At 35.0% G+C, this 15,706-nt stretch overlaps 1 protein-coding gene across 3 annotated transcripts in view; it reads left to right on the top strand.

Annotated features, from left to right (window-relative positions):
• Nucleotides 1-15,706, top strand: part of LOC119771181 (G protein-coupled receptor kinase 2) — a 247,879-nt gene that overhangs the window by 163,008 nt on the left and 69,165 nt on the right. For all 3 annotated transcript variants that reach the window (XM_038266730.1, XM_038266728.1, XM_038266731.1), the window contains exon 5: nucleotides 7,584-7,704. In XM_038266730.1, the coding sequence (XP_038122658.1) occupies nucleotides 7,584-7,704 (121 nt within the window). The remainder of the gene's footprint in view (nucleotides 1-7,583; nucleotides 7,705-15,706) is intronic.

Raw genomic sequence — 15,706 nt, 5'->3', positions numbered from 1 at the left:
ATTGAACGTTCAAAAAATTCAAAGTTTTTTTTACGAGCGTTTTATTCCAGCTTCACTTAAATTTTGAATATTTTCCTGGTTTGTGAAGTTAAAGGATTCGAATTCCGGATTCTGAGATTAAATTACTCCAACTGCCTTTCAAAAAGAACTGACTCCGCCGAATCCAACAAAAACTCCGACTATGACAAATGATGTAGAGAAGGAGAACATCTTGAGCCGAGTACATATTTCTAATGAACAAATCTAAATAGCTGCGTGATGCTAACTTGTCATACGTCGATTTTGGGTCAAATTGAATTAAGAAAGTCATTTTGTGCAGCTCACAATGCCTCATCTTTTGACCTACATAGATACCCAAAATTCGATTTCAATTCTGAGATATTCAATAAAAACCGAAAAATGTCGTCTCGTGCTAACTTGACACACTCTGAAAATTGCTGTAGGTGCGACAACAGGCCAAAGAGGTTTAAGATCAGAATGCGTTTGACACACGTATATGCCCGACTACCGTGAACGTTCGTAATTATAACTCGGGACCTCAGCAATCAAATTCAAACAAATTTCAGGACAATGCACCGAATGGTCAACCAAATAAAACGTGTTTGTTATTGTTTACATAGCGTGCTCTATTTTTCGTTTATTCAAGGTCAAACACTAACACGCGTTTTTCTCGGAACGTCAAAAAGCGACAAACGACAATATAGCACGACAGCGTCGATTTGATACATTGATCATTTCGCTTTTTTGCATTTAGCTGAAAATCAAAATACAGTCCAGACTCGGTTATCCAAAGGCCTTTTGTCAAAAGATCACTTCGGGTAATAACCCCTAAACTACTACTTTAAAGTGATTTAGTAATTTTAAACCCAAAATTGCGGTGATGAAATATTTAAAAAAATGCATTTTGTAATTCAATAATCAACTATTTAGATTTAACTAAAAAGTTAAACTAAATCTAGAACAAACTGATTCCTGCGCTTCAAGTCGTCGCTTAAAGATATCGTTGCTGTGCAATCCTTACCACGTGGATACCGTTTTGGAAAATTGTGGTTTGCTGAAAATTGCCTATACAAAAAAAAATCTTTTTTATTGAACGCTTTCTTGAAGTTTTCGCGTGGTTTATGAATGGCCTTCTTCGGTTATTTGTTATTTTTTCATATTTAAACACACCTAGGAAAGTTTAATATTAATGTCAGACTTTTGTAAAAATATCCCTAAAAAACAATTTAGTTTACATCTAAATTAATATCATTCGGGAAAATGGAACTTTCAGAGAAATAACCATTCGGGTATGTGTAAATTCGGGAAAACGACAGTTCGGTAAAATGGCCATTCAGGTAAATGGCATTAGGGGATATGGAATTTTCGGAAAAATGATTTTCGGGGATGTGGAAATTTCGGGAAAATGATTTTCGGGGAAATGGCACTTTCGGGGAAATGATTTTCGAGAATGTGGAATTTTCGGGGAAATGATTTTCGGGGATATGGGATTCGGGAATGTGGGATTCGGGAATAAGGGATAAAACCATGAAACACATCATTTGACAAGTATAATGGACTGTTATTTAAAAGTTTCCAAAAAATGATTAAGGATTTTAAAACAAAAAACTTAAAATATAGATATCTCAGAAATTTCCCGATGAAACATTTCGCTCTAAGAAGCATTAAAAAGCTGAGAAAATTTCTTATAAGACACATTTGTAAGTAGCGATGACTATTTTTTCTCCTTAAGGTTGCCCAGAAAACACGCCGTGAATCGGTTCGTATACTATCGCTTAACAAACACTCCAAGTTTCAACTAATTTGGTTACACCAGTTAAAAGATACAGTAAATAATGAAAACAAAAATCGGAAAAGCACGTGTCACAAGTGTGTTTCGAAAGTAAAATTGTACTACGTGTCACAAGTGTGCACAGAATTTCCATACAAACTAAAATAGACATAAATCAATAGTTTAACCGACTTAATCAGTATATTTTCAAAAACAAAATATTACATTGCCTTCAGAAAATGTGTATCAACATAAATTTGTGAAAAGCATGAAAATTTTTCCACATTTTCCAACAACATGTATGACGTGTCCCAAGTGTGCACGATCATTTTGATGATAAATTGGTCTATGTCACAAGTGTGTATTACGATATCCGGGAAACGGAAGTGAGTTTCCAAAATCGGGTTACAGCTTCTTGTAGTGTTTGTTAAGTATAGTAAAACGTCATCATTAACTCATTTTCGACCAAAATGGTCTATGTCACAAGATAGCACACAGCTGACGATTTACCAAATCCATTTAAAATTGACACAGATGCCTTGAATTACACAATGAAAAAGCAGTTATATCCTTGTGAAGCAAGCGTCATTTTATTCTGGCCACCCTACGTTTCCCAATCGCTTATCACTTGGACTTTAGCGTCCCTTTTTCGTCCCGTCAACATCAATCTGGTTAACTCCCCCCCCCCCCCCACCAAGTGATGGTGTCCTTCTGTTTCACGCCCAACCTGCGTTATCGCTAATCAACGTAATCGGTTTAATAAGCGTTGTCATTTTTTTCTTCTATTTTGTCATTCCAGTGCTCCCATCTGACCTGTCTCTCACGGTTCTACTTGGCAGCACAATATTTTGAGCCCCCAGTTCTGTCATTAATCGGACCTCATTTTTTCTCCACCGATCCCGGCTTGTTATTTCGCACAATTTTTTGCTGCTTGTTGACCCTTTTGAAGAGAGATAGAGAGAGAGAGGAATATTCTGGAAAGGGATTAATTATAAATTTCTTGACAACCCAAGCAAGTGCACAATGGTAGTGTGGCCAGCAACACATAACAATGTTGGATCCTTCTTTTTTTGTTGTTTCTTTGTTGCAACTTGTTTTCAACGTCCAAGGAAGGAAGGACGGAAGCCAGGCGGAAATTAGAACATTTTCCCCTCCGACTTTTCTTTTTTTTTTACTGGAAAAAGGACGATGAAGTGAAACTGATGCCACGGTGTCTTATTATCTCGATATTTTTTGCTGTCTCTTGGTGTGTACATCCTAACGCAAACAAAACCCTCCGGTCTCTTAAATTATGTAGTCGCAGGACGTCCTGCAGAGCGTTTGAACTGGTGACTGCTTAACCCTCTTCAAAATTTCAAACATTAATCATTTGAATAAACAATCCCAAATCTAGCGAATTGCAAAAACGTTCCAGAAAATTCATCAGAAAAGATAAAAATATGACTTGAAACAAGAGTGTCGGCACAGGGTTAATAATGCAAATTTCTGCTACAAATTCAACATAAACCATTTTGAACTAAGACAAAGTGTATCAAAATGTGTATTGTTTTAAACTTTTCCCCCGCAAAAAAAAGATCGCAAACCACCTCGCGTGATAAAGTGCTGCCATCGTCAAAGTTTATCACCGCGGGAAAGTAAATTTAAAAACTTCCAAACCATTGCCTCCCTGGTTCAAAAATTTGGCAAATAATGAAAAAAATGCAAAAGATTGTTCTAAAGTGGAAGAAAGGCAGCAAACCAACGGAAGCGACATTATTCGCTGCTCTGCCCTGTCGCGATAAATTACTGTGAACGTCGTCGTGGTGGTAAAGCGCTCGACAGGCGGAGGAAAAATGGGTTTCCTTGCGTGGTGGTCTAGGGTTTTTGGGGGAGCTTTTCTCCGTTGTAGGAGGGGGTTGTTTGCTAAGTAATGAACAGGGAAGTTTGCTGGCAAGTTTTGTACTCATGTATTTACGCACAGTCTTTCAGAGTTTCTTAAGTTTTATTAAAATTTAATCATTTTTTTAATCTATAAATTTAGTTATGTTTGGAATGGTTTGAGGGTTTGACAATATTTTATTCGAATATGAAGTTGAACAATTAATTTTAATAAACGGTTTCTAGCTGCACCCAGAACTGGGCATCGGCATACGAGAGAATAAAGAGCACGATTCGGTAGTAAAATGTTACTGTGTGCGAACTGAGAGGATAAAACCCGAAATTAACGAGAGTACTTTACGCATGGGTTCATCTTCAAAAAATGTTCATCTATCAAAATAAGTACTGGTACCGAGACTCGAACCCAAGACCTTTGGCATATTGAACCGTGCCTTTGCCGTATGGGCCACCACGATTCGGTGACTAAGTGGCGGTCATGTGTCCATATAAGCCACTCAATAGGATGAACTGTTCCAATGAACGAATGAACACGCGAGAGGACTATACTCTCGCAAAATAGCACTTTCCTCTCGTTTCTTTTCGTGAGTACTATCCCCTCGTTCTTTAACTTTGGGTGTACATACATATTTTTTTTATTTTCGAGATTTATTGATAAGTTTTTTTTGATAGGGGACAGAACCCCACAACTTTTGGGCCATACAGAAGAATGGTCAAAAAATCTGCCGTCAGGTTAGGCCGTTGCAAATATTTTTCATAGTTTATGTCGCCCCTCCCTTCAAAATCGATCCAAAAAATCGAAAAAAATAATTTTTCAAAAACTTCAAAATTTTATATGAAATAGAAGTCAAGCCAACTGAAAACCATTAGAAATGCATTTTCCTGCGTTTGAAACTATATTTAGCATGTCTGTGATCGATCAAAAATATTTTCAATTTTTGTGAAATTCCAATGTACAGCATAAGTATTTTTTCGACAAAAAAAATCTCTTCAATACTTGGATATTTTGAAAACTAATGATTGCAAAACAACCGGGCAGGTCTGAAATGCATTTTAAAACACTTTTTTCATTCAAATGTTGAAACCATGGCTTGTTATTTGAATTTTATGTATTTTTTTATTTTTTGTAGAGCAGACAAAAACAAAAATTTTGAGATATAGACATAAAGGGGTTTGCATGTATTCTTCACGAGTTATCAAAATTTTACAAAAAAAAGTTTTTTGAAAAAGTTATGATTTTGACCATTTTTGACCAGTTTTTCAAATTTTTAACCCCAAAAACTCAATCGTGTGCTTTTGAAAGTATTTTTTCGGAAAGTTCAGCTAATTTTGCATAAGAATGACCCCTTGGACGATTGTTGTGGCTTGTGCACTGCTTGTATGTGGGGATTTTTCGAAAATAAAAAAAAAAACAAACCGGATACACTCACTAATCACAAAAATATTTTTTTTGAAAAAAAAATCTGATTCTCGCAGTGCACGAGTCACAACAATCGCCCAAGGGTTCATTCTTATGCAAAATTAGCTGAACTTTCCGAAAAAATACTCTAACACTAAAATGTAACCCTGCAAAGTTAGAAAAAACACGTAATTTTGAAATGAAATATTTTGTTCTAAATCAAAAAAATACTCTTCTGGGTTATTTCAGATTCTAAAAGTACATTAAATCATAAACTGACATGTGTCACGATTTTTGACAGTTGAGTAACGGGAAATGGCAGCGATTTTAAAACTTTTTTTAACTGTTTTTTGATGAAAAATACGTTTTTTTTCGGAATTTTGACTACGTCATCAAATCGGGCGTCTAATTTTACACAAAAATCCCTTTGACACCAAATTTCTATCTCTTCACGGTTGCGAGCTACAAATCACTGAAAAACGTGTCTTAGGCGTACTGCCCCACCGTCACGAGATATCGAAAAATGGACCTCGGATTCGTGATCAGGGACCAAAATAACCCCTTAGAGCAAAGTTTCACGCAAATCGAAGAGGGGTCGGGGCAACTGCTGTGTGAGTTGGCGGAGAATGACCCCTATTGAAAGGTACTTTCCAGATTTTTTTATAAAGGGCTCCGTTTTCAAGATATAGCCACCGAAACCAACTCTGAAAATGTTTTTTTTTAAATTCAGAAAATTTACTGTAAAATTGTCTAAGAGTAATTGAATATTAGACCTCTGGTTGCTGAAATACAGTGGCCTCAAGAAAAAAGAAATAGGAGAATTGCTCTAAGTCTCACCCAAACAACCCATTATTTTCTATTGTCGATGTCTCAGCAACTAATGGTCCGATTTTCAAAGTTTAAACATGAAACATTCGTGAAATTTCAACATTATCGAAAACAATACTTGAATTTTTGAATCAAGACAAAAGGGCCAAACATTCAATATTATGCCCGGTTGAAATGATAGTCTTGATTAAAAAAAAAATAAAAATATTGTTTCTGAAAAGATCGGAAAATTTCAGCAATGTTTCATGTTTTAACATTAAAAATTTGTTTTTGCATAAAATTTTGATTTTTTTCGAAAATCACTTTTTTTAAAATTGTATACCTCGGTGGCAGATTTTTTGACTATGCTTTTGTATGGCGCAAAAGTTACGGGTTTTTGTCCGTATTTTGGGAAATTGAGTTTTTATTAAAAAAAGTTAATTTAAAAATCGCCAAAAAAATCCATGTACTTATTTTTTTCTCAATAGTCCTCAAAATACCAACAATTTTGAAAAGAAAATTTATTCAAAAATAACAGCTGTTTGAATATTTACGTACCTTTTTTGTATGGACAACAGCCAAAATTGTATGGAGACTTGTATGGGTGAACCAATGACACAAAATAGCTTTTTTGGTCATAGGTAAGGCTACCAACTGTACGGATTTTTTCCTTACCATACGGATTTTCGAATCTCTTCGCGGATTTTTAACAGGCCGGAATTTTTGTAGGGAATTTTACGCATAATACGGATTTGTACGGAATTTTAACAACTTTTTAATCATTGAATTGCTTTTTTGATTTGGTCGAAGCTTTTGTTAACTATAAATTTGTATTTTTCTGTGAGTTTGATTTAAAACGGGAGTTTTCCGGGGTTTCCTCAATTCAAACTTGATTATCAATAATTCTAGAGTTTTTGAAGTATTGTCTTTCATATGTTGATAGGACCTTTAAAAAAAAAACTCTAGAATTGTTCTTTTAGAAATTCCCTACTAAATATATTTAACCATTTCCAAAGGCTTTCTAAAACTTGTGAAAACATTTCAAATAACAAATCTACAGTTTTTTTAAAGGTCTTTTAAACTGTTGTGTTTCACATGTTATAGGATTTTTTCAGTAAAAAAAAACTCTCGAAAAGTGTTCGTGAAAACACTAAGAACGATATTATTCGTAAAAGCAAACTTGACATGTCGTAAACTTTAAAACGTTTAACAAAAAAATAATTTGAAAAACATAATGATTTGATTCAAATCACGGTTTATTTAATGAATACTTTTAAACGTGCAAGTCAAAAGCACTCTGATAGCATTTTGTGAAATTTGTTAGCTGTAAACACGACACAGTTTTATATTTTTAATGCTCAAATTTATTAAATTTAATTTATCTAAATAATTCATTGACAGTTTTTGTTATACCATGGTGTCATATCGGCAAAGTGTACGGATTTTTGCTCAGCAAGAGTTGGTAGCCTTAGTCATAGGGAAGGCCCCCACAAAGTTTGAGCCAAATAAAAAAAATACAAATAAAATCCATTTCTGGTAAATATTATCCTAAAATGATTTCGGATTTCTTGCAACACAAATAAAAATTTACATCTCCATTCAAAATATTGGAAGAATTCAATTGAATGTTGATCAAATTTGTAGCAACTTGCGTCACCTAAAACCATCACCATAAAAAACATGTTTTCAAACTTAATTCATGTCTTTCTTCTCTATTCCTTCCTCACTCAGATGTAAGTTATGATTACGTAGTCGATCAGCAGCCCATCGGCCGGGAGCTGTTCCACCAGTTCTGCAAAGTCAAGCGGCCACAATATTTTCGGTACATCACGTTCCTGGACGACATTGCGAGGTAAGTTTTGCAGCTTGACTCTCTTGAAAACGATTCCAAAACTTAACAGTTTGCTTGTTTGGTTCCCACCAACCGCACAAATCTGTCGGGTTTGTTTGTTTATGGGCGAGAATTTAAACGGAAGAAATCTTTTCGGATTATTACAAACACACAAACACAACCCACATGCTCCGCACTAAGCTCCTTGAAACCGTTTGGGTGGACATAAAAAAAGAAGATAAATCCTTACGGGAAAGTGCGGCGGAAATTTGCGCCACCACCGTCGAAGGACGCTTCTTGGCGACGCGATAAAAGATGAAGCAAAATTGATAACAGTTGGTCTGGCAACACGGGCCACTTTGGCGGGTAGTTTGCACAAGTTTGCTCGCCCTCCCCCCGGGGGTTGGAAATCCGTGGAAAATGCTTGGTTTGCCTTCCAGACTAGTGTGCAGCAGCGCAAATCTAGGTTAATAGTCGATAAAAAAATATTGCTGCTCCAGAAAAATTCAAGGGAATAGTTTCTGCAGGAGCGAACTTTAAATCGTGAACGTTTGAGACTTTAAGTTTGGTCGTAAATTGAAACTAGGAAATGTATTTTAACACATGAGTTGGAAATTTCTTCATAAACTGTAAAAGTGCCAAAAATTTGTTTTCTGTCACGGAATTTCCCTTGATTTCTGGTTTTTCCGCCAGTGATATAGTTTACTTTGAGTTTAGAGCTCTCTTACGCCCCATCTGGTAATTCAGAATTCAGAAAGTTTCTCGGTATTTCCCTGTCATGCAATGAAGTGACATCAGTGTAATGCAACGTCCCCATTTTGGACCTACAACAATTATTGACCGAAGTTTAGTTCAAAAAACATATTTTTTTTGGAAATTATCAAAATTCATCAAACAAATAATAATTTACGTTTACTTTTTTTAAAATTTGAAGAATACCACCAAAAGGAACAATTGCCCTACTGTCAAACAAGAGTGTTAGTTTTCCCAGGGATTTTCCCACGTTACTCAGCATACTGCTGCTAGACGGACAGGTGTGACTACCACCGGTGATGATTTTAGCACGTGGCTGTCAGAATATGTAAGGTACACAAGTTAATGCTTGTCGGAACGATGCTCGTCCATTAGGAGAGGTGCAGATATTTTTACACAAACGACAGCACATGTAATTGTGAAGTGTGCAAACGGAAACAGGTGTTGGAATGTTTCAACAGTTTTTGTTTAATGAAGTGTTTGAATTTAATTGCAATTAATTCTTCTTTCCTATTCTTGAGTTAAATTCTTTGTAAGTAAAATAGAACAAAATTTCTATAATCCTTACTGCTAATTAACAGAAGTATTTTTTGTACAAATCTTACTAAATTCAAGTTGCACAAATTACTAAGAGAATGCATTTAAAGCTTATTACCAGGATTCAAAATTTAGGTCAAAAGTTGGAGTTGTTTGGTTGACCTGTTAAGAGGAAAAAATCCATAAAAAAAAACTTTACCTAAATTATTGATTTACAATTTTATCGGTGATTTCTTTCTTTATTCATTTGAAAATTATTGTTATGTTTTTATACGTGCTTATAGATATAATTGAGACTGATCTTAAAATATTTTTTTGGGATGTTTTTCCTTTTTTTACTAATGAAAGGTATATGATTTGCGTTTGGTTGTTACAATACTTGACCGATTCTTTCGTGACGGCACAACGTTTGTACGCATATGTTTTCAGTTTCACTCGTTAATGACATTTGAGAAGGCGTAAGTATTTAAATATTTGTGTTATTTGGAATTTAAATATCGCTGTAACTCCAAGCCGTTGCATCGTATCAAAAAGTGGTCAGAGAAATACACTGAAAGAAAAAAAACAGTCCACTTTTATGAAATTTCTGATTTTTAAGTTTAAAAATCAAATTTGAGGGTGAGCCCACGTTTTTTTTTCGTTCAAAATTTTGTTGAAAATAGCCTAAGATGTTCCAAAAAGACTCACGAAAGATGCAGGATGGAGCAATAGGGTGTAATATGGTTGTATGGAAAAAAATAAAATTGTCTAAATTTAGTGAGAACAGCACTTTTTCAGTTCCTTTTGGGGCCCTAAACAACTCCTTAAATTTTGGGACCGATTGCTTTGCGCAAAGCGCTTCAATTTTCCATACCAAATTGTATGGGAAAACCATTTTTTGGATTTTGATATTTATCAAATCCACGTTTCATGCTATATCAAAACCAGACTCATATTCGGATGCTCTGGAATATCCTCTACAACTTTCCCGAAGAGAGTATGGTGCTAGCTTGCCCCTAAAAAAAGATTCAGCTTGTTCAAAACTCGTCTAAAACGTGTTTTTTGCACAAAAGAGAAGCAAACCTTGTAACAGGACAGTTTTTTATGGACCTAGATTAAATCCTGAATTCGAAATTGCCTGTTGATTTTCCCGATTCTCAAAGAGAACCGAGATATTCAATATGGCGTCAAACATGGCGGTTGAATGGAAAAACCATCATAAACGGAATTTCAAGTTCAATAAACTAGTCAAATTGAACTAATTTAGGATTGCTGAACTCGAATATGTCGCATAGATTACTACAAGCCAATAGATGACGGCCAATATGGTGGTGCTAGAATATTTTCGAAACTTTTATACAGAAATGTAACAGGTCAAATTCAACTAATTTGGGGTAGCTAACTGAGCCCTAGTACTCAGGCATTTCAAAGCAATCTTGGATTGCTCTTGCCCTGAGTACTTTGAAGTATTCTAGAGCTCATATTCGAGTTCAGGAACCCCTAATTAATTAAATTTGACCTGTTGATTGCGAGTTACATTTCTGTATAATAATTTCCAATATTCCAGCTTCGCCATCTTCAATTACACGTTCCCTGAATACTTTGGAGTATGTATTCAAGAGGTTAATTCGAGTTCAGCGATTCCATGATGAACTTGACAATTCTTTTGTGGTGGGTTTTCTATTCAGCCGCCATATTGGACGCCATCTTGAATATCTCACTTCCCTTCGAGAATCTGAAAATCTACAGGTAAATTCGAATTCAGGTCGATTTAGTCTAGATCAATCAAAAACTGGCTTGTTACACAATTTGCTTCTAGACACATAGGGGAGTGTGGGGTAATTTGGACACCCTAAGGAAATTGCTCTATTACGGGCTGTATGGATATTTTAAAGGAATGTGGATGACACCAGAGGATAATAGAGACCATATTTGATGGAAAAATGTCATTCATTTCGATAAATTTTGATGAAAACCCCATTTTTATCGCAAAAGTTAAAAGGTGTCCAAATTACCCCCACATTTTTGTGTGGGGTAATATGAACACCCCTATGGGGTAATTTGGACATGCCTTGTGGGGTAATATGGACATACCTTGTGGGGTAATATGAACACCTTTTGTGGGGTAATTTGGACACATGTTGAAGAATAAGTTTAACATTTGATTTTTTGAGCATGTTTTTTATCCTTCAACCTGGTTTTGTAATTGCTTTATATTTTGAAGTGTTGCTCACAATATTTCATCAAAGGTTTAAATAATGATTTTGTGATAGAACTATAATTCAATAGGAAGATAACAAATAGTTCAGTGTAGTATACATAATTTAATCATTAATACTGAAATGATTTAAACATTGATTCTGGATCAGGCACACTATACTTGTTTTTAGTGATTAAGGTATCGTTTATGTTTATATAAAACAATCTTTATATAGAATTTATTAGCCTGAAAATATTTTTTTTTAAATTTTACATTCTGTAGCCCTTCAAATTTAAATATTATTGTAAACCAGCATAGAAATGTCAAAGAAATTAATTAAAAGCAATCAAATGTACAGTAATCAGATTTTCATCTATTCGAATATTGGAATAAATTTATCTAAATTAAAAATAGGGGTTTTGCGAAAGTTCTCATTGCTCACATTCATTTAGGATTGTTTTGACATATTAAATCCCTCTAAATTTATCTAAATCCCATTAAAAACTCATCCAACCATGAAAGTTACTTTTTTGTTGCCTGACAGGTAGACTTTCAGGTATGTCCAAATTACCCCACAAGCCATGTCCAAATTACCCCCATAGCATATTCTATCATAAATTGCGATTATTGATGATAAAAATGGATTAAATGCACAATTTTTATACGTACATATCTCAGGCATCGTCCAAGCATCCCCCTTAAAACAAAAAATGTCCACTTTTTTGCCATATAACTCCTGCAAAACCTTATTTCCTAACCTTCAAATATTAGAATTTAAGGCAGTGCCAACCGGCCTTTGGAAACTTTTACATATTATACCAAAACTACTTAACCTATTCCAACTTTTTTGGTTTGTCCATACTCCTAGGCCATTACTAGTTCTAGCCTTATCACTTAAACTGCCGTTTTCACTTTATATCCGAAGAAAACGTGATTTTTAAAGGGGTGTCCAAATTACCCCCACTGTCCATATTACCCCAAACTCCCCTACCGGAATTCAAAAAAAAAAATATCGATACTGGGCCATATTTTGTTCTATCATCAACATCAGTAATTAGAATCAATCAAACATATTCCCCCTTTTCAGAAGTCCTGAATAATTTTATACTTGCAGAATCTGCTTTTATCAATAAAGGGGCTAATTTTACTATAAAATTCCATTTAGAATGATTAAATATTTGCAATCCAACCATTTATTTGAGCTATTTTTAAAAAAATGTGGTCACAATTTTAAAATTTCCAATATTTATACATTTTACGACTTCTGCTCACATATGTGTTTAGAAAAGAAACTTTGGTGTGAAAATATGATTTTTGCGTGGTTCAAATAGTTAGAAAACATGAAAAAATTATCAGATCCATCTAAAGTTCAACATAAAAAAATACTGCTTGGTAAACAAGTGCCAAGGATCGGTCACTTCTATTTTCGTAAACAAACTAATTTATCGAGAAAATTTTGTTTAAAATCACAAAAAACAGTTTTCGATTCAAAGAACAGAAATTTCAAACATCAATTGAAGCCCAAAACAAAAACTTTAAAATTTGTTCGATGGATAAGGATGACAGATTTATAACGAATCAAAGGATTTGCGATTATTTGCATAGCCAGCCACCCCAATTTAGACCATACATCAATATCACTGACCAACATACGAGGACAGTGTTGTGCCACCCACTCCTCTACGGCCAGAACAATAGAGGCCAATGCATTTCCCAAACTTGAGAAATGATCTTGGCAACGGCAGACCGAGACGAGAGCGTTCCACATTTCCGGCTTCCCGGAACACTCTGGTGCCAAAAGTCATAAATGAAAATTTATGGCACTTCCTGGCGGTGCTGGTCTCGGCTCCATTTCTTTGTTTCCCGTGTGTGTGAGTGTAATTTGAGTGTGCACGAGAAAAGCAGCGCATTATTCGCACATATCACTAACAAGGGGTCGTCCATAACGAGTGCCACAGTATTTTTTACTTCCATGTGCCAAGCAAAGTGTTTGCCTTGATTACACCCACAGAAACCCGGGTGCGCCACTAGAGGAAATTATTTCAACTCTTTTCGCTCTTTTGTTTGAGTTGGTGAAAGTTTTTTTTTTTCTGCCGCTCCGCACAATTGCCCGACGACGACGGTTTCCGTCCGTTTTCCGGTCGACCGAGAACCCAGAATTCCCAGTCCCTCGACGACGACGATGGGGGTGCCGAAAAGGTTTAATTGGAAGGAACGAACGCAAGACAAAAAAAAACCTGATGAAATGTGATTAAAAACAAAAGTTTTGCCACTTTTCACCTGAGTGATTATGCGGCGTTCGTTCAAGCGAATGCTCTGCTGATTGGCTGAGATTACTTTGAATGAGTTGAACCATGTTTTAGAAGGGAGGAAGCAATAAAGCTTGATGCTTTTCAACTTCATTGAAAAATAAAAAAAAAACATTTAAAATTTCATACATATCTGAACAAAGCTTTCTTGTCGAATGTCGCTTTATTTAAACATATATTTTAAACTACTCAAATTTTAACATTAATAACAGTTGATGTTTATTTTTTTCCGATGATTTCTGTTCGATGAAATATTTGTTTTACAAAATAGAATTGATGTCCAAGCCAAAAGCAAATAGATGGAATGAGTAGGTCAATATCAAATTTGTTTTAAAAGCTCGTTCGTGGTATTAACAATGAATAAAGGAAAAAATACCGACAAATTTTTAAATTGAAAAACATAGAATTTAAAAGCACTTACTAACTTTTGAACTGAATTTTCAGTAATTATTTTACTTAGAGATTATATATTTTTAGAATTTTAGTTTTTTTTTTATCAAAAAAATTGATGGAAACGCAAGTCGGGTCGTGTTTTTTTTTCGCGTTCGTCGTCGGTGTGTTTTTCGTTTTTTTTTTTCGCGTGCGTGTATGTGTGTAAAGGTGCGGCTGGCTCTGGTTGTCATCGATGACAATTGAGCCAGTCTGATTTGCGATGCCTTTCGGTCGGGTCGCAGGGTTTTTTCGCGTTCGTCGTCGGTGTGCAATGACAACAAAACCTTATCATACCATTTCAGCTCGATTAACATCGTAACTCGTCGTTCGCTTCGTTAATCAGTACCCCACTAAACATGAATCATGTAAAACTCGTAAAAACATCTCAATTAAAAAGTCAGACTGTTAAATCCTTCATCATTTAATTACAAATAATTTTGGTTCTATCTTTCCACAGCCGGCTGTCTAAAATAAATCCATTTCAACTAAAAGTTAACAGCCGATAAACGGGAAATGACTCATCCGCAGCATCCGATTGCTTGCCTTGAGATTAAAACATAATACATTTCAACAAACACTATGATTTTGGGTCGCATCATCATCTTCTATGATGAATCCTGACCAAACACCCTATCCTACTAACAAATTTTCAGGTTCCTGGCGCTTGTGGGGGTGTAAGCACAGAGTAAATCAGCTGCCCTAGTAGCAACCTGCGCTAACTAACATTCCCGTCCCTTAAGATCTACAAACTGACATGGCGGGCGCCGTTAGTGGCCAATGGCTGTTACCTATTCGCAACTGATCTAGCTTTAGCAATCATGGTATTTTATCTTTTCAGCGCATTCATACATGCTGTTGATAAGGAAAACACCACTAGATCGTCGAAGCCTATAATCAGTAGTGCTGAAAGGATATTACGGTTCTGTTCAGCAACGGAGGGGCAACCATGGGTGATCTCTCATGCTCATGCTCATGCTCAAAAAAATTGATGGAAGCGCAAGATCATTCACAAAGCTTTGCCACGTGGTTGAATTGCAGGATTAATCCTGTTTTCAAAGTCCATTTTATTGAGTGATTAACAAAAATTACGTTCCTGCTTCGGTCGATTGAGAGCAGCGAATCCACACGGTTTGTTTGCAGAATTAATCGTGTTTTGCGTTTTTTTTTTAAGTGATTACACTGAAAATAAAAAGAAGTAATCCAATTCCTAAAATTTAGGAATTTGCCAACTTCTGCCAGAGAAGTCACCCAATTCCTAAATTTGCTGGCCCAATTTAGGAATTCTGATACTTCTTTGGAAAAATGAGCTTAAACTGACAGCAAAGCTTCTCTTGCGCAACTGCGCCATCTGATATTGAAACTCGGAATTATTCTTCAGAGCTTAACAGCCTGAACTTTCCTCTTTCTTTTGTTCTCGAGAGAAGCTGATCAAGCTTGACTTGTTTCGACAGGATTCTGATGATCGATCCACATAAAAGCTAGAATAAAACTTTTTCATTTACAAATATTTTCAGATAATGATAATTAACAATTCGCTCAAATAAAAAAATAAAATATCAAAGTATTAGAAGTAAAAAAATTATAAAAACGTATAAAAAGTATTAAATGCATAAAAAGTATAAAAAGTATAAAAAGTATAAAAAGTATAAAAAGTATGAAAAGTATGAAAAGTATAAAAAGTATCAAAAGCATAAAAAGTATAAAAATTATTAAAAGTATTTAAAATATTTAAAGTATTTGAAATATTTAAAGTATTAATAGTATTATAAGTATTAAAAGTATTAAAAGTATTTGTAGTATTTAAAGTATATAA

The sequence above is a fragment of the Culex quinquefasciatus genome, chromosome 1 (genome assembly GCF_015732765.1).
Source record: "Culex quinquefasciatus strain JHB chromosome 1, VPISU_Cqui_1.0_pri_paternal, whole genome shotgun sequence".
Classification (NCBI taxonomy): Eukaryota; Metazoa; Arthropoda; class Insecta; order Diptera; family Culicidae; genus Culex; species Culex quinquefasciatus.
This window is presented reverse-complemented; position numbering and strand designations above follow the sequence as displayed.